The sequence below is a fragment of the Sciurus carolinensis genome, chromosome 1 (assembly GCF_902686445.1).
Source record: "Sciurus carolinensis chromosome 1, mSciCar1.2, whole genome shotgun sequence".
Classification (NCBI taxonomy): Eukaryota; Metazoa; Chordata; class Mammalia; order Rodentia; family Sciuridae; genus Sciurus; species Sciurus carolinensis.
The window spans coordinates 175,863,933-175,889,634 of NC_062213.1; the positions used below are offsets into that span (position 1 = coordinate 175,863,933).

A 25,702-nucleotide genomic window follows, 5' to 3' on the forward strand; every position below is an offset into this window, starting at 1 on the left:
GTCTTGGTGGTTAAGCACTCCTGGGTTCAATCCCTGGTACCAAAAAAAAAAAAAAGTGTCAACACACTGGGAGAAATTTAATATAAAGAACTTTTAAAATGTGATAGAGGGACTGGGTATGGCTCAGTGGTAGAGCGCTTGCCTAGCATGTGTGAGGCACTGGGTTCAATTCTCAGCACCACATATAAATAAATGAATAAAATAAAGGGCTATTAACATCTAAAAATATTTTTTTTCTAAAAATATTTTTTAAAAATATGATAGAAGATTGTAAGATGTAAGAGAATACTATATGATGTAATAGAGGGGAGAGAGCATCCAAGGAAGCAGCCCTCCTGGGAGCAGGTGAGATGTGGACAGGAGCAGGTGCTTGGGGAGGAGTAGAGATGCTGGTGTGGGCAGGAGGCATGAAACACAGTCTCCATGACAGGAGGACAGTTTTGAGTTAGGACAGACAGAACTTGGAATTAGCAGAGGCCCTGGGGACACTGGTGTGGGAAAGAATTATGTAGTCTCTGTACTGAGAGGGCTGCAGCACCAGAATGGGCCAGCACTACAAGGTGGTATATGAATAATGTGGAACTAGTGAATGAATAGACAAACAGAACAGCGGCATAAAATGGAAATCCAATAAATAGATACAAGTACATATAGAAAATAACTGACTATATGATTAAAACGACATCTCAGATCACTGGAGCAAAGATGAATTTAAGAAATTGTAATCCCAGAGACTCAGGAGGATGAGGCAAGAGGATCACAAGTTCAAGACCAGCCTCAGCAACTTAGCAAGGCCCTAAGCAACTTAGCAAGATTCTGTCGCAAAATAAAATATAGAAAAGGAAAAGGGCTGGGGATGTGGCTAGGTGGTTAAATGCCCAGGTTCAATTCCCAGTACCAGAAAAAAAAAAAAAAAAAAAAAAAGCTAGAAAACCTGAATAGTCCTGTAAGATATTGAATTAATAATAAATACTTTTTTAAAACTTCGAAAAGGAAAGTCTAGGCATAGATGGTTTCAATGGTAAATTCTACCAAAGATTAAAGAAGAATTAATATAAATCTTTCACAAGCTCTTCCAAAAAATTTTTACCAAAGATTAAAGAAGAATTAATATAAATCTTTCACAAGCTCTTCCAAAAAATAGGAGGAAGGGAGGAATACTTCTTAACTTACTTTAGTAAGACAGTTATCCTCATAACAAAACCAGGCAAAGTTGTCACAAAATAACTAGACACCAATATGCCGTTTGAATATAGATACTAAAATTCTCAACAAAATACTGGTAAATCAAATCCAACAACACATAAAAAATAAGCATGTACCAAATCCAAGCAGGTTTTTCCCAGGAATGTGAGGTTGGCACCACACCCCAAAATCAATGTAATCCAACATTAATAGAATAAAGGTCAAGAACTGTATGACATCAAACATGGAGGTGCACACCTGTATCCCAGCATCTTGGGAGGCTGAGGCAAGAGGATTGCAAGCTCAAGGTCATTCTCAGCAATATAGTGAGACCCTCAGCAATTTAAAGAGAACTTGTCTCAAAAAATAAAAAGGGCTGATTCTATGGTAAAGTACCCCTGGGTTAAATCCCCAGTATCTACGATTGAAAGGCATTGAAATCATGGAAAAGTGGACTCTTGTGGGAGGTCTTTAGGTCATTGGGGGAAATTCCCTCAAAGAGGATTCTGGGACCTCAGTCTCTTTTTCTTCCTGGACATGAGGTGAGTGGTTTTGCTCTACCGCGAACTCCTACCATGATGTGTTTCCTTGCTACAAGTCCCAAAGCATTGGGGTCAATTATGAACTGGAACCTCCAAAACTGAGTCAAAAATAAACCTTTTCTATTTTTAAGTTAATTATGTCAGTTATTACATTACAGCAACAGGAAACTGACTAAAACAAATCAAACATAGACCTTAGTTAATAAAACATGTCAATTGTGGCTTATTATTTATGTAAGATGCTAATAATAAAAGAAACCAAATGTAGAGGAAAACTCTTAGTACTGTCTTCCCAATTTTTCTAAAACTTCTCTAAAGGCTTAAAGTTGATTTAGTTCCCCAAAAGACAATAAACTAAGTCAGTAGGACTAAGCATTTATCACACCAACTGAGATAAACTCAACTAAAAGAAAAATCAACTTTCTCAAGATTATAGTATTGTTTCATAGCAAGTGATTGCAAATGAGCTGAACATTTTTAATAGAAGACTGATTAAATAAATATGGTATAGCCATAAAATGGAATTATATGCATCAATATAAAGATTCTAGTAGCTCTGTATTTGCTGACATAAAACAATCTTTGAGATGAACCAATAAGTGCAAACCACAAGAGACCAATGGTGTGAATAATAAGCTAGTTTTGTGCTACAGGCAGAGCAGGTCTGGAAGGCAGAGAATAGAAAGTAGCAGCATCTCCAGGGAGAGACTTACGAGTTGCAGGAGGAGTTTTCCCTTCATATTTTCTACGCTTTGAATTTTGTACTGTATGTATACATTACCTATTCAAAAAGACTTTTAATGAAGCAAGCAAAGAAAAAGGAGGACGAAGAAGAAAGGGGAAGGGAAGAAAATGAAAGTCAGAGGGCTCGTTTATGTTTTGTCTTAACACAGCACAAGTCAGAGTATGGTCAGGACAGGAGGTGGGAGTCACAGGCGAGAACTGAGTGAGCGAGCAGAGGAATGAGCACCTGGATGCTGAAGAGGAGAGACCCGTAGGAAAGGAGCATGAGTGTGTAGGAGAGGCGTAGATGTGCCAGTGTTTTCTAAGAACCACTTTACATGCTATCCCTCTTATCCATCCCAAACACACACACTCTGCATCCACTCAGGGCTCTGTTCTAAAGTCATCTGCCATCCCTGTTTTCCCAGAACCTAATATTCCCTCTAAGAATACGCAGCTTTTACCAGGTCTGATGGCACATGCCTGTAATCCCAGTGGCTCCGGAGGCTGAGGTAGGAGTATCACAAGTTCAAAGCCAGCCTCTGCAATTTAGCAAGATCCTGCACAACTTAGAGGCACTCTCTCTAAATAACAAATAAAAAGGGCTGGAGTTGTGTCTCTGGGGTAAGTGCCTCTGGGTTCAATCCCCAGTACTCAAATAAAAACGAACAGAAATAACTGTCTCTCCTATCTGGAGGATAGGGGGATTTCTCCATCAGCCTAGACTGAGGCGGGGGTATCCTCTTTTCACGGGCAGCGTCCAGGGAAGTTGCTCAGGGAGGGTGTTGCCGCAGCCCCGTGGCCCAACCCAGCAGCCTCCAGCACTTCTTGACAAAAACAGGATCATCATCGTCATAATCACCCAGCCCCTTGGGAGTCACCAGCAAGCCTGCCACCAGGGATCATGGCTGCAGGTTGGTTGGAGGTTGGGAGGGGACCTAGAGAATAGATAGGGGAGGCGTTAACTCAAATGCCTTATCCCAGACATCATTCCTCACAACCCACTCGACCGAGCAGATCACCATCTTCTTCCATCCATCCCAAACACAAGGCAACCACGATGGTTTCCCACATGCAGTTGTCCTCATCTGTCTGGTTCAGCCTTCCCTGCATTTCACCCAGAGCTCTGAGAGGAGCTAAGATCAGTTGACCACTTGACCACTGTCTCCCTGGCACTGAAGCCCCTGGGCACTCAGTCCATTTCCAGCAAGTTTTCGATGAATGAATGAGAATAAATAAATGAGGGTTTGTACTCTGAGCAGGCTCAATGCCCCAAACGTCTTTGCAAAGATATTTCCCTTCTGAGTTCTTATTTCCTGGCCTTCTCCCAAGCTCTCTCCTTAACTACCCTCTTGTACTCTCTGAGACTCCTGGTCCGTAATCAGGGAACTCCCCCGTATCCTCTTCTTCCGTATCCTCTCTACCCTCTGTCCCCCCTGCCACACGGCTGCCTTGTGGGGACCTCTCCGTCTCTGCACCCCTCCTGCTTTCGGGTCTCTCACCACATTACTTGCACATTATTCCCCTCCTCACCAAAACCCTGTTGCATTGGATATTCCACCCTTCTGCTCCCGATCACGGTTCTCCACGCACCTTCCTGGTCACCTGAACTCATTCCCATAAGAATTTGTCACCTACCTCATGCACTTTCTCTATCCAACCTCTAGCCATGGTCCTGGGTATCAATCAAGGATGAATCAGATGACACGGAGCTCCACATTTCCTGAAACCTTCGCCTCTAGAGCTGCACAGACATCTAATTCTATGGCCATATCCTGAATTTTGTCATCATCCGAAACTATTCTACTTACAAAAGCACCCACTCACCATCCCTCATCTCTCCGGTCTCATTTGTTCTTTCTCTCTCTCTCTATTTTTTAATTTATTTTTTTATTAATTTTTTTTATTTTTACAGACTTCATTTTGATTCATTGTACACAAGTGGGGTACAACTTTTCATTTCTATGGTTGGACGCAATGTAGAGTCACCATTCATGTAATCATACATATACATAGGGTAATACTGTCTGTTTCATTCTACTCTCTTTCCACCCCGCCCCCCTCCCACCCCATTTTCCTCTACACCATCCAAAGTTCCTTCATTCTTCTCTGCCTCCCCCCTCTGACTTCATCGGCACCTCCAACCACTGGTACCTCTACTGGGTCCCTATACCTCAGCCCCCTCAGGACTTCACGTGACCTTTTTATTTTTTTATTTTGAGACAGTTACCTAGGGTCTCGCTAAATTGCTGAGACTGACCTTGAACTTGTGATCCTCCTGCCTCAGCCTCACAAGTTGCTGGGATTACAGGTGTGCACCACGGCACCTGGCAGTCATAATTTAGTTTTAAAAGCCAAGAAGTCCAGGTAAGATTGGTGGAGCTCTCTGATTCATCTTCAAGTTCGATACCCAGTACCAAAAGAAGAAAAAGGAGGAAGAGGAAGAGGAGGAGGAGGAAGAAATTATCTAAGACTAGAAAAATACCACTAGAAAGAAGTAGGCAGAACAATTCAGGGCTGGGATAGTTTTATTTCCACTTGCCAAAAGGCAAAGACATACTGAACATTAAGCATAATACTTGGGATATTGCCTTAGTAGTAGGGCAGTAGTAGAGGGTAACTCTGGGCCTGCCTTTAAAAAACTAAGTAAGCGTCAAAGGGATTGAACTAGTTCTGAAAGAGAAACTTCATGCCAGAAAATAAAAAACAAGACAATTTTAAGAATTAAAACAAAATGTAGCAACGAACAACGTAAAGGTACAATATCTGATATCCAGCAAAAAAAAAAAAACAAAAACAAAAAACAAAACAAAGCAGGAAAATAAGAACAATTACCAGTAGGAAGAAAAACCAATCAATAGAGACCCAAAAATGCCAAACATAATGGAACTAGCATCTGAGGACATTTGAATAGCTAATATATATCTTTTTATATTCAAGAAGGTAAAGGGAAAACATTAAGTATTAGGAGAAAACAAAAAGATATAAAAAACATCCAAATGGAATTTCTAGAGATGAAAAATTTAACATCTGAAATGGAAAATATACTGGCTCAAACTAGCAGCAATTAAGACACTGCAGAAGGAAAGATCAGTGAACTTGAAGACCTTTAAGATGTGGCAGAAAAAAAAGAGAGAAAAAAGATTGAACACAGAATGAACATCAGTGACCTACAGGACAATATGGAGCAGACTACCCACTGGGCAGATTGGGTCAAGGTGAGCCAGGCATGGTGGAGCTACTCTGGAGGCTGAGATGAAAGGATCACGGAGCCCACAAGTTCAATGAGACCACCCTGATCAAAACAGTGAAAACAGTAAACAAGGGCTGGGGAGATAGCTCAGTTGGTAGAGTGTTTGCCTTGCAGGCACAAGGCCCTGGGTTCGATCCCCAGCACCACAAAAAAAAAAAAAAAAAAAAAAAACAGTAAACAGGGGCTGGGCTATGGCTCAGTGGTAGAGCACTTGCCTCACATGTGTAAGGCACTGGGTTCGATCCTCAGCAACACATAAAAATAAATACATAAAAAGATATTGTGTCCATTTACAACTAAAAAAAATTTAAAAAAACCAAAAACAGTAAAAAAACAAAAGGGCCAGGAGTGTAGCCCAGTGGTAGAGTGTTTGCTCAGCATGAGGCTCTGGGTTCGTTCCCAGCACAACCAAAAAAAAAAAAAAAAAAGGAAAATTTAAAATTTTACTGACTATAAACCTTTGGATTAAATAAATTCAATTAAGAAAGTAAACAAAGTGAAAATCCTACAAACCCAATCACTTTATTGTTTAGGAATATATAAAACATATATACATATGTAGATATATGTATGTATCTATGATTAAAAACACAAGCAAGGATGAAGGACGAAAATAGAACTCAAATGTACTAGTAAATCAATTTTCTCAAGTGACCCAAAGGGTAAATATTTATCATTCTTTAAATTGCATATATATGAAATATTTTTTTCGTGTATGATAGACATCACCATAGAAAATGAAGCTCATCCATTCTTCTGTTACTTAGAACACAAGCCCTTCTAATAATGCCCCTCCTCCATTCCATCTGGACCTCTGCAGGGGCACTGCCCACTCCAGTCTCTCCCCACATCTACTCTTCAGCAAGCGATGGGTTACCAGACCCAGACCTTTCATCCTGCATCCCTACAGCAATCCGGCCCTACCCAAAGTGTGTGTTTAAGCCAGCTGGGCACAAGATAGAGAGCTCTGGTCCAATGAACCCAAGATGACCTATTCTGTGGAAGAAACCTGGTGCCCAGCTGAGAAAGACTTTCAGCATCCTAGACCTTGGTCCTTGGAGCCAGCGATTGGGTCCTGATGTTACTTATCGCCGTCAACCTTGGTCACCTGACGGGTGACCTTTGTCAGGTTTCCTTACTGTCAGGTTACTCATTTTCCTCACATTGTACTCTGGAAGAAAGTGAGCTCCTCCTACCTACCTTTTGTTGAATATGTGTATTGAGTTCGGGTAAGGAGCAGCGAGCTGCCCACCCCAGGCATGCCAAGGCCATTAGTGGCACAGTCCGTGGCACAGTCCAAGGCAGCCGTACGCGATGGGGTCAGTATAGGGGAGGGAAGGCAGGGAACCAGCACAGGCGTCTGCAGGGCTTCTGAGCACCAGAATGTTTGAACCCAGAGGTCCTGCTCTCTCCCTGACAGCACTAAACACTTTCAGAGTTTTCGTCCACGATCCTCCTACTCCTCAATGGAGGCAGTATGCCTTTAAGTACCTCTGAAGCCTTAGTGCTCAGCACAGGGCATGACCATGGGTATGTGTCCAGTTAATGGGAGGCAAGGCTAATCCCCTCGAATCCTTCGGGTCTGAATTGTGCACCTGAGCAGCCTTCCGATACATCCTTTAGTTGTCTGCATGTTCCTCACCCATGGGCCTGCGAAGCCTGGTGCTCTCTGTATGGTGAGCACTTGCCAGTGTTCTCTTCCTGGAACATCTGTCCCTCTTTATTCACCAGCTGAGTTTATTGACATGAGGGTTTTCTGGTGTTACACTCTTACTTGGGCTCAAGGGCCATCTCCTCCAGAGAAAGCTTTTCTGACCCTCCTCTTTAGGGGCTTCTCTTCCTCGTGGCCACTGTATCTTTGTAGACCTCTCTGCCCCTAGATCAAGATGGTCCCTTGACATAGGAATCAGGTCTGATTCACCCTGGCACCATTGCTTGGCTGTGGTGGGCACCAGACCATACTCAAGCCAATGCCTACCATCTTAGGGAAGAGACCCACCTCTGGCTGGGGTCCCAGCTCTGACACCTCATAGCTCCATCAAGTTCCTTTCTTACCATTGGTTTACTGGTCAGTAAAATGCACAGCTGAATCCAGAAATAAGATTCTAAACTACTGGGCTGAGTTTCCCTCAATTTCAGGAGAGCAGGGCAGGATAGGTCTCTACTTAATACTTGGTGATCCGGGTACCAGACAGGGGAGAAGTAAACATGCCTGGGGTTTGTCCTTCTCTACCCCAGGCTAATGTCCGCCTCTCCTTCTACCCAACTCACTTAGAAAACAGAGCCTAAAACAAGAATGAAATACTGATGCTTTATTTTAGAGGTACAAACCCTAGACATTAGGAGAAAATGGAAGTGAGGCAGGGATAAATGCGAGGTAATGCAGTGATTACTTCCAAGCTGGGCGCTGCTTCATGACAAGCCTTGAAGAGACCCAGAATGCTTGTGCACTGGCTACTCAGGAATCTCCCTAGAGGCTACACTGTCTGGGAGAAACAATGTCTTATAGTAACTCATAGAAGGGAGAGAAAGTAGAATTCATCTGCATGGCTTTCTCCTATCTGCCATTTCCTATCAGTCAAAATTTTCCCTTGTGAGCATTAATTGCCCCTAAGGTTCCTGTGGCTACATGGGATGCCAGACCCCATGCCCTATGGAGGGACATTTCATGAGTCTGGCAGGAAGAGACAAACTCTGAGCAAGTGGATGGTAAGTGACAAAGAGAATCTGATGCAGCTGGGTGTGGGTGGCACATGCCTGTAATCCCAGAAGCTTGGGAGGCTAAGGAAGGAGGTTCGCAAGTTCAAATCTAGCCTCAGCAACTTAGCAAGGCCCTAAGCAACTTAGTGAGACCCTGTCTCAAATTTTAAAACATGAACGAAAAAGGGCTGGGGATGTGGCTCAGTTGGTTATGCATCCTGGGGGTCAATCCCTGGTACAAAAAACACCACCAAAAAACAATCAAAGAACCTGAGAATCTGACGCAATACATATGACATGTCCAATACAGGCCAGTACTGTCTTTCCAGTTTTCCAAAAGGGGAAATAAGGTATAGTGATCACAGATCCTTCCTAAGGTCACATGGCTAGTGAGTGCAAAGTTCATGATTTGAACATAGTCTGGCTCTGGAAACTGTGGAAGACCAAACCTTGGATTTTTATATAGCAGCAAAGGAGAGTCACTAAAAGGTTTCTAGCCCTGGAGTGACATGATAAAGAGCTTTTAAATAAAGCTCTCAGTCTCCACTGTGCTCATCTTTCTGTCTGGCAAAACTTCAAAAGTAGGAGTCCCCAGAGAGGTGAGGGCATTCCAGACAACCTTTGAGCGTTTTGAGGAAACTCTGATGGCGTCCAGAACTTCATCTGGGCTTTGACATTGCCTCCTAACCTTTGTCTTCATCTGGGCCTGCTCCTACCAAGAGATGAGCTGGTTGGAGGCAGGCAGCATCCGGGTAGAAAAGCAAACATGAGAGGAGGAGATAAATCTAAAGACCAGGATCAAGAGGACCATCTGTCTGTCCACTGCTGGCCTGTGGGTCTGGAGATTCTGGCAGCCGCTGATGAATCCTTTGGTGTTGCCTGAGATGGTCAGACCTCATGAACTGTCGGCCACACTGATCACATCCATATGGTCGATACCTGGTGTGTATCCGCATATGTCGTCCAAGCTCATCAGAACGAAAAAAAGACCACGTGCAGCCTTCCCAGGTGCATCGATAGGGCTTCTCACCTAGAGAGGACAAGGGAGAGATGGAACTAAGTAGGAGAGACCAAAAGGTGGGACGGAAGGGATATAACTCTGTGAGCAAGTGCCGTCAAGGTCAGGGAATGAATGAAAAGGGAAGATCTGGGAAACCAGTGAGGGGCGACAGTGATCAATGCCAGGCCAGTCATCCTGGCAGTCATTCTGGATGGCAAATTGGTGGGGTCAGTGTAGCTTGGGTCCAAGCTCGGAAGATGAAGGGTTAATCCCAAGAAAGAACAAATCTGTGCTCCAGCAAAAATCAGAAGCTGAAAGACCCCTCTATCTCCTCCCCACCTGACCCCTCATTCACCTGTGTGTTTGCGCTGGTGACTCACGAGGTGAGAGCGCTTGGTATAAGCTTTTCCACAGTTCTTATGCTGACAGCAATAAGGCCTTGAAAGTGGGGACTCCCTCCTGGGTGCCCCTTGCTGGACACTAGAGTTCTCTGCTCTCCTTGGAGCCTGGGTTGGCTGCTCAAGTAGGAAGCTGTCTTCCTGGCCATCTGACTGGTTCACAAGAGAGTCACGGGATTCTAAAGTCGGCAAAGACTGGGACTTGTCTGAGGGCATGCCAAGGTCATAGGGACCTCTAGGTGGCAACCTATGAACGATGGAGGGGAGCACAGCTTGGGTCTCAGTGGAGAGCATGTTTGGGGCCCATAACATTTTAGGAGTTAAAGAGGCTCTGATAGAAGGTACTAATTGAGGATCAGAATAAGGCATTGTTGGGGCACTGGTATGGGACACTGAGATGCCACTTGAAGCTGAGACTGGCAGCCTATTGGGGGGTATCCTTAGATTCTCACTGAAGGTCCTGGCCATTCCTGGAATACTGGGCTCTCCTAAGGGCAGCACCATCTGGGGCTCCTTGCACATCATTGTCCCTGGCTGGGAGAGAGACAGTCCCTGAGAGTAAGTCTTCTGGGAAGGAATGGAAGTGGCTTGGGGGCAACAGTTCACACAATGCTCAGGTAGCGTCATGCTGAACTGTGGCCCCACTTCACCCATATTCTGCCCAGGTGCCTCAGCAGACACCATAAAGGTCCTCAACATCTCTGTGCCCTGAGGAAAGTGTTGAGTGTCTGGTGGGCCATGGTTCCAAGAGGTGTGTGCTCCACTACTTCTGGAAGGCAGAGACATATCCAAGATGGACGTTGCTTTCTCGTTATCCTAGGAGAGAGAGAGGGAAAAAAAGATGAAATTCCACTTCCACATGTCCCTGCTCCCCATCCCCAGAGCCCATTCTAATCCAGGCTTTCATCATCTTTGGTCTGAATTATCCTGCTTCTTCCAGACTGTTCTCCAGCTTGAGCTATGATGCAGGTCTGGTTGACAGGTGGAGTACGATGGAGCCTAGGTATAACCTGTGCCACTTCCTTTTGGCATGTTTGTTTTTTATTTCATACAAAGCAACAAGAAGATAAAATGTTGCAAAACCTACACCTTCAGCAAAACTCTGAACACACTCAAATTCCAAATTATATGTGGGAGGGTGACAACATCTCAAACCAGCAGATTAAGTGCCGAAGTCCTCAAGGACATCAAGAATGCAGGCTACAGGCTGGGCACAGTGGTGCCTGCCTGTGATCCCAGCAGCTTGGGAGGCTGAGACAGGAAGATGGTGAGTTCAGAGTAAGCCTCAGCAACTTAGCAAGGCCCTAAGCAACTCAGTGAGACCCTGTCTTTAATAAAATACAAAATAGGACTGGGCATGTGCCTCAGTGGTTGAGTGCCCCTGAGTTCAATCCCCAGTACCTGCCCCCCTCAAAAGAAGAATGTAGGCTTCAGATGGATCTGACTTCACCATTTGCAAATATTTATCTACCGAAGAGGGCCTCCTGAGTGAGAACTGCATGGACAGACCTGACATGGAGAAGTTTCGTTCAGGCACCATGGCGCATGCCTGCAATCCCAGTGACTGGGGAGGCTGAGGCAGAAGGATCGAAAGTTGGAGGTCAGGCTGGGTAACTTAGTGAGGCCTCGACTGACTTAGAAAGATCCTATCTCAAAATAAAAAAGGACGGGGGATGTAGCTTAGTGGTAAAGCATCCCTAGTTTCAATCTCTAGTACCAAAAAAAAAAAAAAAAAAAAAAAAAAATTTGAGTTGAAGAGTATAATAACTGAAATAAAAAATGAACTAGACGTATACAAAAGTAGACTGAGTTGGCAGAAGGATCAGCAAACTTGAATACAGCACTAGAATCTAAAGGACCTGTGAGGCACTATCAAGCAGACAATCACATACATCATACTCTACAGGATCAGAAGACCTGGGCACCGTGGTGTACACCTGCACTCCCAGCTACACGAGAGGCCGAGGCAGGAGCATCACAAGTGTGAAGCCAGCCTGGGCAACTTTGTGAGACTATCTCAAAATAAGAAATAAAAGTGGGCTAGAGATGTGGTTCAGTGGAAGAGCACTTGCCTACTATGCACAAGGCCCTGGGTGGTTCAATCCCTGGTGAGGGGTGGGGAGAAAGGAAAAAAAAGACAGGACAAAAAGGGCTGGGGGGCTGGGGAGATAGCTCAGCTGGTAGAGTGCTTACCTCGTAAGCATAAGGCCCTGAGTTCGATCCCCAGTACCGCAAAAAAAAAAAAAAAAAAAAGGGCTGGGAGTATAGTTCATTAACAAAGTACTTGCCTTACATGTGAGACCCTAGATTTGATCTCCAGTACCCTCCCTTCTCTCTCTCTCTCTCTCTCTCTCTCTCTCTCTCACACACACACACACACACACACACACACACACACGAATAAAACTATCCAAGAAACTCAATGAATTCTAAGTAGGATAAATTCTAAGAGACCCACATCAAGGCACATACAATCAAACTGCTAAAAGACCAAACAGAAACTTCAAAGTAGCAAGAAAGAAGTGACTCATCACATGTAAGGCATCCCAAAAAGCATCACCAGATTTCTCATTAGAAACCATGTACATCAAAAGGCAAGGGTTGGATATATTCAAAGTGCCAAAGGGAAAAACTATCAATCAAGAATCTTAAATCTGGTGGGCTGGGGCTGGGGCTCAGTGGTAGAGCACTTGCCTAGCATGTGTGAGGCACCAGGTTTCATCCTCAGCACCACATAAAAATAAAGGTATTGCGTCCATCTACAATTTTTAATACATTTTTTAAAAAGAATCTTATGTCTGGCAAAACTGCCTTCTCCAAAAATGCATATTAAGATATTCCCAGAGGAACAAAAACGGACAGATCATTACCACTTGACCTGCTCTGCAAGAAATGCTAATGGCAGCCTGGCACAGTGCCACACACCTGTAACACCAGCAGCTCGGGAGGCGGAGGCAGGAGGATCATGAGTTCAAAGCCAGCTTCAGCAACAGCAAGGACTAAGCAACTCACTGAGACCCTGTCTCTGAATAAAATACAAAATAGGGCTGGGGAATGTGGCTCAGCGGTGCCCCTGAATTCAATCCCCAGTAACAAAAACAAACAAACAAATAAAGCAATGCTAATGGCAGTCTTTCAAATCAAAATGAAATGAAGAAGACAGTAGTTTGAAATCATATGGAGAAATTTGTCATAAAGATCTCTGGGAAGGGTAAATACACAGACAATTATAAAAACTAGGATTACTGTAACTTTGACTTTTTTAACTCCTTTTTTTGTTTTCTATATAATTTAAGAGACTAATGCATAAAAATTATGAACCTGTATTTTTGAACATATGATGCATAAAAATGTAATGCTATGAAATTATGTTAAGCTATTGAAGTTAAGCTGGTATAAATTCAAATTAGTGTTATAACTTGAGGATGTCAAGTGTAATCCTCTCGGGAACAACAAATAGTTACTGAGATACAAAAGAAAATGAGGGAACTTTATAAGTTGCACTACAGAAAAAATAAATAAGACCTAACGGTGGAAATGGGGGATAAAAATCAAAGAATTAAATTTCTCCTTGTCAGTAAATACTTTAAATGTAAATGATTATACTCTCCAATCTAAATGCAAATGGATTATACTTTCCAAAAGACAAATTGGCAGAAAGGATTTTTAAAAACATGATACAATTACACGTTTATGAGATACTCATTCTAGGGCAGGGGATGGAGCTCTGTGGTAGAGTGCTTGGTTAGCATGTGGGGTACGGGTACTATCGCACCACAAAAAAAAAAATATATATATATATATTCAATTTAGATTCAAAGACCAAAGACACTAAATAGACTGAAGGTGAACGTATGGAAAGATACTCTATGCAATAGCAAACAATAAAAAAATAGAGGTGGCTATACTAAATTTAAAAAATTATGAGACAAAGGACATGATATATGGGCCCAATACAGCAAGATAAAGCCATTATAAACATTTATGTACCTAATGATAGACTATCAAAATATATGAAGCAGAGCTGGTTATGCTGGCACACAGTTATAATCCCAGCAACTGCGGAGGCTGAGGCAGGAGAATCACACATTTGAGGTCAGCCTGGGCAACTCAGCGAGATCCTGTCTCAAAATAAAAAATTAAAAGGGCTGGGGATGTAGCTTGGTGGTAAAGCGTCACAGGGTTCAAACCCCAGTGCCAAAAAGAAAAAGACAATCAATGGGTCAAGCCAGGCAAAGTGGTGCCTGTAATCCCAGCTCCCAGAGGCTGCGGTGTCTCGCATGTGAGTTTTTGAGGGACACCTAATATCTAAACCATAACATCAATAAAGATAAAACAGAAGACCTCAAACCAACAACCTAACTTCACACTTTAAGGAGCTAGAAAAAGAATAAACCCAAAATTTTCAGAAGGAAGGAAACAAGAAGAATCAATAAACCCCAAAGTTGGTTCTTAGGAAAGATTAACAAATTTGCCAAACCTTTAGTTAGATTTACTAACGAAAAAGAGAAGATTCAAATTACAAATGAGAAATGAAATAATGGAAGCATTATTAATCCTACAGAAATAAAAAGGATTATCATAGAGTACCACGAACAATGCTACACCAACAAACTGGATAATTCCTAGAAACACAAAACCTATCAAGTCTAAATCAAAGAAATAAAAAAAAATACAAAAAAATTAATAGATTAAATCACTAATCAGAAGCCTCCAAAACAAAGAAAAGTCCTGGACTTGATGGCTTTACTGGTAAATTAACATAAAAAAGAAACTCATATTGGAGCAAAGATCTAAAGGCAAGAGATTAAAACTATAAAACTCTTAGAAGAAAATGGGATAAAGCTTCATGACATCAGATTGCTCAGTGATTTCTTAGATATGACAAAGACACAAGCAACAGAAGAAAAATTAACAAAGTATCGCCATGAAAATTTAAAAATTTTGTGCATCAAAAATAAAAAAATGAAACACACAAAATTAAATTTAAAAATTGTTTTGTGCAAAGGACACTACCAGCAGAATTAAAAGACAACCCACAAAATAGAGAATATACTTGCGAAATATGACTATAAGGGAGTAATATCAAGAGTAGTTGGAGGGGCTGGTGTCCTGGTTCAGTATAGAGCGTTTGCCTAGCATGTGTGAGGCACTGGGTTCAAATCTCAGCCCCACAGATAAATAAGTGAATTAAAATAAAGGTCTATTAACATTTTTTTAAAAATCAAAACTAAAAAAAATAAAATAAATAAAGGTCGTACACAACAACAACAACAAAAAAATTTTTTATGTATATGGAGAACTCCTAAAACTTAACAAAACGAAAAAAAAAAAAGCCAAAACTCAAAAAATGGGCAAAGAAGGCTGGGGATATGGCTCCGTTGGTAGGTGCTTGCCTCACATGCACAAGCCCTGGGTTAAATCAGCACCAAAAATAAATAAATAGATAAAAAGGGCAACAAGAGCCAGGGCTGCGGCTGAACCTGTCTACCATGTTCTGGGCCCTGTTTTTTGATCCCCAACACCTCAAATGAAAAAAACAATTACTAAATGGTTCTAGTTAAGTCCTACTTTACAGAAGAATATAAACTAATGAATTTAGAAGGAATGTTGGGATTGTCATTATTTTGCAACTCCCTAATGAAATTTCTGATGGAGAAAAAAATTAGAATTTGGTGTTAAAATCAGTTAGCCAGGCCAGTGGCACACGCCTATAATCCCAGTGACTCAGAAGGCTGATGCAGGATAGCAAGTTGAAGGCCAGCCTCAGCAATTTAGCAAGGCCCTGGGCAATTTAGTGAGAACTTGCCTCAAAAAAAAAAAAAAAAAAAAAAGGGGGGGGGTGGTTCTGGGATGTGACTCAGTGGTAAAGTACCCCTGTGTTCAATCCTTAGTATCTGCCCTCCCAAAAAAATACACAGAAAGTAAATGGTTACCAGGAAACTGGACATTTGGAGACATACAAGGTAACAGCATGCAGACTGTTTTCTGGCCTTAAGGGTAAAAAGATAAGTTTGAAAGATCAATCTGACGTTTCCTACCTGATTGAAAGAATTAGAAGTTCACAGCCAGCCTCAGCATCTTAGCAAGGCCATGAGTAACACAGCAAGATCCCATCTCAAAACAAAAAAATAAAAGGGGCTGGGGATGGCTCAGTGGTTAAGCACCCTGGGTTCACTCCCTAGTACCCCCCAAAAAAAAAGAAAAAAGAAAAGAAAAGAAAGAAATCACTTCTAGTTTCAAAGAGGCTCAAGGGACATATACCAGATGTAACATATTGTCTTGAAATTGGATCCTGGTTTGGACATGCCTGTTTTAAAGGGACACTTAGAGAAATGTGAGTAAGAACTGAATATAAGATGATATAAAGAAATTAATTTTGACAGATTTGATCATGTTTTAGCCATGAAGGAAAAAAAAAATTAACTCTAGACTTGGGAAGATTCCATCTGCTTTATTCATCATATGCTCAGCAAACCAACATGAGGTAGACACCCAGTAAGCACTGGATAACACTACTGGGTGTTCCTCGCATGCCTGAACCCAGTTTTGGGTTTAATCCCCAATACTGCAAGACTATTTCTGGGGTACTCAGTCTTTTCCCCACTCTTTCTTGGGAGTGCTCTTCTTGTTTTCTGATCTTTCACAAGTGTTAGAGTTGCCTAAACACACCTTCACCACTACCTTGCCTTTTCTCCCAAGTTTTTGCTCTGGCCCCAGCTCTCCAGACCTACATCACTAAATCCAAGTCACACTTCTCTGACTCTTCACTTGACTTCCCCAGAGCTTCCGAGATTATTGGTCACACTCTTCTTGAAATGTATCCTTCCCTTGGCCACCAACATGCACGGACACACTTTTCTGGCTTTTCTCTTTCCCTGCATTCTGGCCCCCTCCTCCAGTCTCTCGCAGATTTCCCTCACTCTGATCTCTGGGAGCAATCATTCTCATGCTAATGGACCAATTTCTACTTACATTTCAATTATTCTTAAATGTGCAGCTTCAGGGAAGATCTTTCCTGGGTTTCCCCCCTGCCTACAGCTTGGGTCCATTTGGACAGCCCACACTTCATATAGATGGCGTCGAAAACTTAAATGATCTTCCTTGTGCACCACTTCGCCCCAAATACCCTATTAATCCTGTTCCATCTCATACTTTGCTTTCTGTACATGTTCAGCACAGATGCAATTTTTCTGAAATTTTTTTTAATCCTAGGATGGTTAAATCTGCAGATGCAGAATGCTCTGATATGGAAAGACAAACATAATTACCAATTCTTGTGGTTTTACCTCCAAAACATCTCCAAATCTATTCAAGTTCTCCACCCTCACTTCTCCAGTTAGGCCAACCTTTCCATTGTCACCTGGATTATCATAATAGCTTTCTAAGTACAGCCTTGAATTTAGTTCACCACCTCCAGGACACTCTCAGAAATGCAAATCTAATTGTGGCAGATAAAGTTTAAACTCATCTAGTCTTCCTACTGATTTTGGAATAACCAACTCCATCCCTGAATGATTTCATTGCTCCAGGCCTCCCGCCCCTGGGGCCACTCTTCCCGTCACTCTCTGGGCCTGTCTCTCCACTCACCTTTCATTTCCTCTAAAGTGGAAGCTTTCAGGTCCCAAGATGCAGAAACCCTTCACATCACCAGTTCTCCAGTACCAGATCAAATCCTGACCTGTCTTCCCAGGTGAGCTGAAACACCTCAGCCCCTAGCTCCTGAGGTTCTTTGTACTTCTTCATCGCAATTTGCTTACTTCTATTCAGCTAATTATTTACTAATACAGTGACAGAGGCTTGGAATGTCGCCCAATGGTGGAGGGCTTACCTAGGTCGCATGAGGTCCGGGGTTCCATCCCCAGAACCAAAACATAAAATAAAATGAGCACTGGGGATGTAGCTCGGTGGTACAGTGCTTGCCTAGCATGCACAAGGCCTTGGGTTTGATCTCCAGTACCACAAAAAATAAATAAGTAAAATAAAATGAGATGGTATAATCTTGCCTTAAGGTAAATTCACCACTGTATTCACAGGGCCTGGCATCTTTGCTTCCCTGACTACGCAAGTCCCTCTCCGGGAAGTTGCCTGGAACCCTTCTACCCGCAGAACCCAACCCAGGTTCTAATACCAGATGAATGTCAATTGAATAAATGTCCTCCATCTCCCATTCCTCCCATTCCTCGCCCCTCCCTCGGGCTGGTAACCCCTCCCCATTTGTTTGTAAACACCCACCTCACCCCGATTTCTGCTTCTCTCCACTTCATCCTCCACTCGCTCCCCTGCCACTCCACCGACCCGCCCCCGCTGGGGCCCCGCACCCGACTCACCGGGACCGGCTGGTGCGCAGTCTGCCACTGGCTCAGCTCCTCAGCCTCCTGCTCCATCTCAACCCGGGACCAGCTGCACCCTGGACTATGAGGGATCCAGACTCACTTCAGGCCAGGGCCGAGGTCAGACGCAGCGGCAGGCAGGTGTCCCAGCACCCGCACGCCACAATCGCTTGGTTGAGCGTCTACTTACCCCGCCGCGCCAGGGGGCGGGGTCAAGGCCGCATCCATCTGCCCCTCCCACTCCTCAGCAGCCCCGCCCCGCCCAGCTCCACTGCCAAAGCTGCAGGGTCAACCACAAGGGTCTCAGATCTTTATCACGTAGTTATTATGTTCCTCCACCCCCACACACACTCCACCTACACCTTCCAACCTTACGTCTGAGCAACTCTGTCCATCCCAGGAAGTTCTGGGGACATTCAGGTCTGAGACTCCTGCCAGGCCTCCTTGACCTCGGAGTGGAAAAATAGGGGAAAGGCTGGAGAAAGTGGCAGACAGGAGGGACGCCACCCCACCAGACCCAACTCTTGACCACCAACTTTTGGAGGGATCTTATCTGCTAAGTGTTGGGCCCCTCTGTCCCTCCTCTGTACAAACCAAAGCCAGGATGTTCCTCCAGGCAATTTATGCATTCCACAATTTTGAGAATCCTCTGTGTGTCAGCGCTGTTTTTGATACTAGGGAACTAGGGATTCAATGATAAAAAAGAACAAAGTCCTTGCTCTCAGGGATTTCCATCCTAAATGGGCAGACAAGCAATGAATAATAAAGGCCGTAATTAACATGCTTTTGGATGGTAGTTTGGAGAGAACAAAACAGGAAATGTGAGTTGAGAACTAAATGCTTGAAAGGAACCAGCTGTAGGAAAATGGAAAAGTCTAAAGAAAGAAAGAACTTGACCATCCTAGAAGGAAAACAGGAAAGCCAGGTGGCCACAGTGAAGTGAACAGATTGTCGTGGCATGGGACAGAGGGATGCACAGGGCCTATTTAGCTTTATTTCCCCCAAACCTAGGACAGGTTCCAGCACAAAACGACATCGAATAAATGCAGGATGAATAAATCAGTGAAGGCAGTTGGCCAATATGAGAGGCTCTAAGGCAATGGAATTGACAGAACCTACGCTACTTTGGACTGATGCTGGGGAAGAGGAGAATTTACCCAAGTTCCTGGGAGGTGGCTGCGGCCATTCCCTAAGATAAGGAGCACCAGAAAAGGGTTAGGTTCAGAAGGTGCATGGGTGATGAACTTAATTTTGAACAGGTTGACTTGAGGCTTTCTATGAGATACTCAAATGGGAATGTCCAGGAAGCAGTTGGATGGGTTAGAAGCTTAGGAATCAGTCTGGGCAAGAGTCGTAGATTTCAGACTTAAAGCCATGTGGAATGAATAAGATGACCTGGGACTAGAATGTAGAGAAGAGGCTAAGGACCAACTTCAGAGTACCTAGACACATGGAAGGTGACTACTAACTCTCAAATGAAGAGGTAGACAAATATAAACCTTAAGTCTACATCAGGCCAAGCCCACGCTTTCCTTACTAACTCCACTCTGCTCTTAAACTGCATAACATTCTAACAGTCAGTGCTGGGGTTAGGGGTGCAGTGAGGGAGACATCCAGAAAAGGTCAGACTGGAAAACAGGAAAGCTGGGAGGGTGGCACACCCGTCTTCCCAGTGACTTGGGAGGCTAAGGCAGGAGGATTGCAAATTTGAGGCCAATCTGGGAAATTTAGCGAGGGCCTAAGAGACCCTGTCTCAAAATAAAATATAAAAAAGGGTTGGGGGTGTGGCTCAGTGGTAAACCACCCCTGGGCTCAATTCCTGGTACCAATAAGTTAATAAATGAATAGGGCTGGGAATGTAGTTCAGGAGTAAAGAACCCCCTAGAAGATGGAAAGATCTCCCATGTTCTTGGATAGGCAGAATTAATATTATCAAAATGGCCATATTTCCAAAGGCACTATACAGATTTAATGCAATTCCGTTTAAAACCCCTGTGACATTTCTCATAGAAACAGAAAAAGCAATCATGAAATTCATCTGGAAGAACAAAAGACCCAGAATAGCCAAAGCAATCCTGAGCAGGAAGAGTGATGCAGGAGGTATCACAATACCAGATCTTAAACTCCACTATAGAGCAATAGTAACAAAAACGGCATGGTATTGGCACCAAAATAGACAGGTAGACCAATAGAACAGAATAGAAGACACGGAGACATACCCACATAAGTATAGTTATCTCATACTAGACAAGGGTGCCAAAAACTTACAATGGAGAAAAGATAGCGTGTTTAACAAATGGTGCTGGGAAAACTGGAAATCCACGTGCAGTAAAATGAAACTAAACCCCTATTTCTCACCCTGTACAAAACTCAACTCGAAATGAATCAAGGATCTAGGAATTAGACCTGAGACCCTTCACCAAATAGAAGAAAAAGTAGGCCCGAATCTCCATCATGTTGGCTTAGGACCAGACTTCCTTAACAAGACCCCTATAGTGCAAGAAATAAAAGCAAGAACCAATAAATGGGATAGATTCAAACTAAAAGTTTTTTCTCAGCACAGGAAACAATTAATAATGTGAAAAGAGAGCCTACAGAGTGGGAGAAAATCTTTTCTACACACACTTCAGACAGAGCACTCATCTCCAAAGTTTATTAAAGAACTTAAAAAACTTTACACCCAAAATACAAAGAACCCAATCAATAAATGGGCTAAGGAACTGGACAGACACTTCACAGAAGAAGATATACAGGTGAAAAAGTGCTCACCATCCCTAGTAATTAGAGAAATGCAAATTAAAACCACGCTAAGATTTCATCTAACTTCAATTAGAATGGCTATTATCAAGACACAAGCAATAATAAGTGTTGGCGTGGATGTGGGGAAAAAGGAACACTCATACGTTGCTGGTGGCATTGCAAATTGGTACAGCCACTCTGGAAAGCAGTATGGAGATTCCACAAAAAACTCGAAATGGACCCACCAGTTGACCCAGCTATCCCACTCCTCGGTTTATACCCAAAGGACTTAAAATCAGCATACTACAGTGATGCAGTCACATCAATGTTCATAGCAACTCAATTCACAATAGCTAGATTATGGAACCAACCTAGATGGCCTTCAACTGGCAAATCGATAAAGAAACTGTGGTATATATATACACAATGGAATATTACTCAACCATAAAGAAAAATAAAATTATGGCATTTGCTGGTAAATGGATGAAGTTGGAAAATATCATGCTAAGTGAAATAGGCCAAGCCCAAAAAACCAAAGGCCGAATGTTTTCTCTGATAAGTGGATGACGATACATAACGAGGGGGGATGGAAGGGGCAGGGTAGGGGAAGAGAAGAATAAAGGAACTTTGGATGGTGTAAAGGAAAAAGAGGTGGGAGGGGGTGGGGATGGAAAAACAGTAGAATGAAACAGACAGTATTACCCAATATATGTTTGATTACATGAATGGTGTGAGTCTACATTGTGTACAACCATAGAAATGAAAAGTTGTACCCCGTTTGTGTACAATGAATCAAAATGTGTAAAAATAAAAAATATTTAATTAAAAAAAAAAAAAAAAAAGAGCCCCTGGGTTCAGTCCCCAGTATGAACAACAACAACAACAACCAGAAAAACCACTAGAGAAAGCTAGAGAAGCCAGTCATGAACCTGGAAGTTAGGCTGTGGGGAAAGATGCAGCTAGGAAAGAAAGTCAGAGTCAGATTTTGAAGGTACAGGTTTACCCTTCGCCATAAATGACAGATAGATGTTCGCTTTGTTTCCCGAGAGTGTAAAGAACAAAGGTACAAGGATCACACCATTGTTTGTAATAGCAAAAGAAATTTGAAACAACCTACGCAGTTACCAATAGGAGAATAAATGCAATATGGTATGGTCAAACAATGGAATTATAACTTTAATTAGAATGGGTGAATTAAAACGTCATCTATCATAAGTCTTAAAGCTGCAATCTGCTAAATGTAATGGAATCTTCTGGTTGGATCCTGGACTAGAAAAGGGACATTAGTGGAAAAACTGGTAAAATCTGAACAAAATCTGTAATTTACCTAAATAGCATACTGATGTTTATTTCTTAGTTTTGTTTGCTTGCTTTGGGGTACAGGGGATCAAAACCAGGTTCTTGTACCCAGTCCTATTTCTTAGTTTTGACAAGAACAGTTATATATAGTTTTAACATCAGGAAAAGCTGGGTGGGGGTATGCAGCAATTCTGCACTGTCTTTGAAACCTCTGCAACTTTTCCATGAATCTAAAATTATTCCCAAATAAAAAGCTCATTTAAAAAAAATATAAGCTGGGAGAGTAGCTCAGTAGTAGAGGCTTTGTATGCTTAAGGCTCTGGGTGGATCCCCAGCACAGCAAGCAAGCAAGAAAGAAAGAGGAAGGAAAGGAGGAAAGAAGGGAGGGACAGAGAGAAGAAGAAAGAAGAGAGAGGGAGGGAAGGAGAAAAGAAGGAAGAAAGAAAAGGCGTGGAAAAAATGTAAGCTCAAAGGGGAAAAAGCGAGTTGCGAAGGAATTCATGCAGTATGACAGTGTCTCTGAAGTTTTTAATGAACCAGGGGCAGCGTTGCTGGCCTTACGCCCAGCGACTCTGAAGACTGAGGCAGGAGGATTACAAGTTCATGACCAGCCTCAGTCTTAGTGAAGCTCTGTCTCAAAATAAAAAATAAAAAGAATTTGGAGTGTGATTCAGTGGCAAAGCACCACTGGGCTCAATCTCCAGCACCAAGAAAAAAAAAAAAAAAAAAAAAAAAGGAATGGAGGACAGCTCCCTCTTTTCTTTTCTTTTTCTTTTTTTTCCCCTTTGGTACCAGGGGGGCTTAACCACTGAGCCACATCCCAGCCCTTTTTAATATTTTATTTAGAGACAAGGTCTCGCTTAGTTGCTTAGTGCCTCACTAAATTTCAGAGGCTGACTTTGAACTTGCGATCATCCTGCCTCCGCCTCCGGAGCTGCTGGATTATAGGTGTGGGCCACTGCACCCAGCTGGTTCTCCTCTTTTCTTAAAGAAAAAATACAGATAGAAAAATATTCATGAGAGTGATAAATACTTAAGATGGTAAGATTAAGAAAAACATTGAGAATATGTGTTTTATAATATATCAGCTTAAATTTCATTCCCAAGGTCCTTTGTTAACTTTAAAATCTAGGATAAATACTAAGTACCTTTGCTTCGTATTTTCACATATTATGAAACTTTCAAATGAAGTAATTGGGTAATTTTTTAAAGTCTATTTTTCATCCCTCAATTATCTGTACTGTTTTCCCATCCCTTTTTTGCCTATTCACTATGCCTCAGTCAGAACATTTACTCTGCTCCTTATCTTTGGAAAGTCCCACTTAACTTTTTTTTTGGTGGGGGTAGGGGTTTATGTGGTACTCAGGATTAAAGGCACTCTACAACTGAGCTACATCCACAGACTGTATTTATTAATTTATTTATTTTTATGTGGTGCTGAGGATCTAACCCAGTGCCTCACACGTGCTAGGTAAATGCTCTACCACTGAGCTATAGCCCCAGCCCCTTATTTATTTATTTCAAGACAAGTTTTCACTAAGTTGCTTAGGACCTCACTACATTGCTGAGGCTGACCTTGAACTTAAGATCCTCCTGCCTCAGCCTCCTGTAGCTGGAATCACAGGTGTGTACCACTGTGCCTGAACTGTGCCCAACTTTGAATTTTTTGTTTTGTTTCATTACTGGGGATCAAACTGAGGCAGGTATTCTACCACTTAGCTATATCCCCAGCCCTCTTTGGGTCATTTAAAAGACTGTGTTAATAATTGCCATTTTAAGAAAATACAAATGATGTATATGACTGTGGGGGTGAAGTGATATGTTCTCATAAACTCCGTTGGTTTGTTAAAATGCTTGTTTAGGACAAATTGTCCTCAATGTCCCACTGTCCAGTTCTCTCTCTGAAACAGAACTTAGTTGCTTTGGTAAAAGTTAAAGAGTGATTGAAACTAGATGAGTATCAGTCTCAGTGGTGCACACGGGTCATCCCAGGGACAGGAGAGGCTGAGGTGGAAGGATTGCAGGTTTGAGGACAGCCTTAGTAATTTAGCGAGGCCCTAAGCAATTTAGTAAGACTTTGTCTCAAAATAAAGAAGAAAGACTGTAATGTAAAATGCAGGACTGCAATATAAAAACAATTTTATTTTGAACTATCATTCTCAACCAAAACAAGTTTCTTGGCCTTCTTTTTTGTAGATTAAGTTTTACACACATACCTTTACCTAAGACAGGCCAGCTGTGCCTTTGGGTTGGCCTCCCTTACACTGGAATATCCCTTACTAAATTTGGTGAGAAAATACATATTTTATGAATGTTGTATATTTCAGAGAAACTGGGCAATATAGGTGTATTTCACATGAACAGAGTATGCTGCATTAAAATCTTAGTTAATCTAATCTTGATCAAAATTTGGCAAACTCTTCTTTCACTGTATCTTCATGACAGTAAAGCCAACTAGGTTTTGGCTGAGTATAGCTTTGATAGCAAATTTGGTGAAATATAGTAGGAAATAAATTGAAGTATAACTTAAGTAGTGGCTTTGGTTCCACTGTTAAAATAGATAACTGGTGAGAATGTGACATTTTATGTATAACTATCTTGACCTCTGATTTTTTAATATTTTGAGAGATATGAGTTGTTGTTTTTTTTATTTGATCAAAAGAAGCTAGCTAATTGACCTTGACTTTTTTTTTTTTTTTTTTAAGAGACAGGGCCTTGCTATGTGGCCTTGCTGGCCCCAAATGCCTGGGCCCAAGTAATCCTCCTGCCTGGGCCTCCTGAGAAGTTGGGGCTACAGGCATGCCCCATTACAGCTGGCTGACACTTTTAAAAAAAAGAATTCCTATACTTATTCCTAATGCTTTTATTTTGATTAATTTTATTTAGTTTAATTAGAAATATATATATACCTTTTTAAGCAGCTGAGTTGAAAATTTTAAGCAAGATTGTTTAGAATACTCTACGGATGCTGAGGCATAAATAAGATACTTAAAACATTCTGCTATAGATTTTATTAGTGACTGGGATTTATTGATGACTTCAGAAAATTATAGAAATACAGCTGAAGCTAGTTATTGATAATTGATTCTTTAGTCTTTTTTTCTTTTTTTTCTTTTGTGGTGCTGGGGATTGAACCCAGGGCCTTGTGCATGCGAGGAAAGCACTCTACCCACTGAGCTATATCCCCAGCCCGATTCTTTAGTTTTGTGTGTTTACCTGGTGGTGGCTCTTCAGCCCACTTGTGCAGTATCAGCTCCCACTAAGTGCCTAAAGTTTGATTTTCAAATCTGTCCCTATTCTGCCCTTTATATTTTTATTCAAGAGAATTTATACCTCAAGGAGAATTAAATATCAGGTTTTATGAACTCAGTTTTAGCTATTTTAATTTTTATCCTGCTTTCTTTTTTATTAAAAGGCCTGAAAACTGTGACCTTCAAAAGGGAAAGGATTGCAAAAATTCAGTAACTTGATCCTTACCACCTAAACTGTTATCTATAGATACAATCAATGTTGTTACCTGTTTTCAAAAT

General features: G+C 42.1%; 1 protein-coding gene across 1 annotated transcript; it reads right to left on the reverse strand.

Moving 5' to 3' along the window:
- Positions 1 to 9,188: 9,188 nt before the first annotated feature.
- Klf17 (KLF transcription factor 17) lies at positions 9,189 to 18,188 on the reverse strand. The gene is made up of 3 exons (XM_047523535.1): positions 18,132 to 18,188; positions 9,759 to 10,617; positions 9,189 to 9,433 (listed from the first exon to the last, which is right to left on the reverse strand). Exons 1-3 carry the CDS (start codon positions 18,186 to 18,188, stop codon positions 9,189 to 9,191), a joined length of 1,161 nt encoding a protein of 386 aa, XP_047379491.1.
- Positions 18,189 to 25,702: the final 7,514 nt, after the last annotated feature.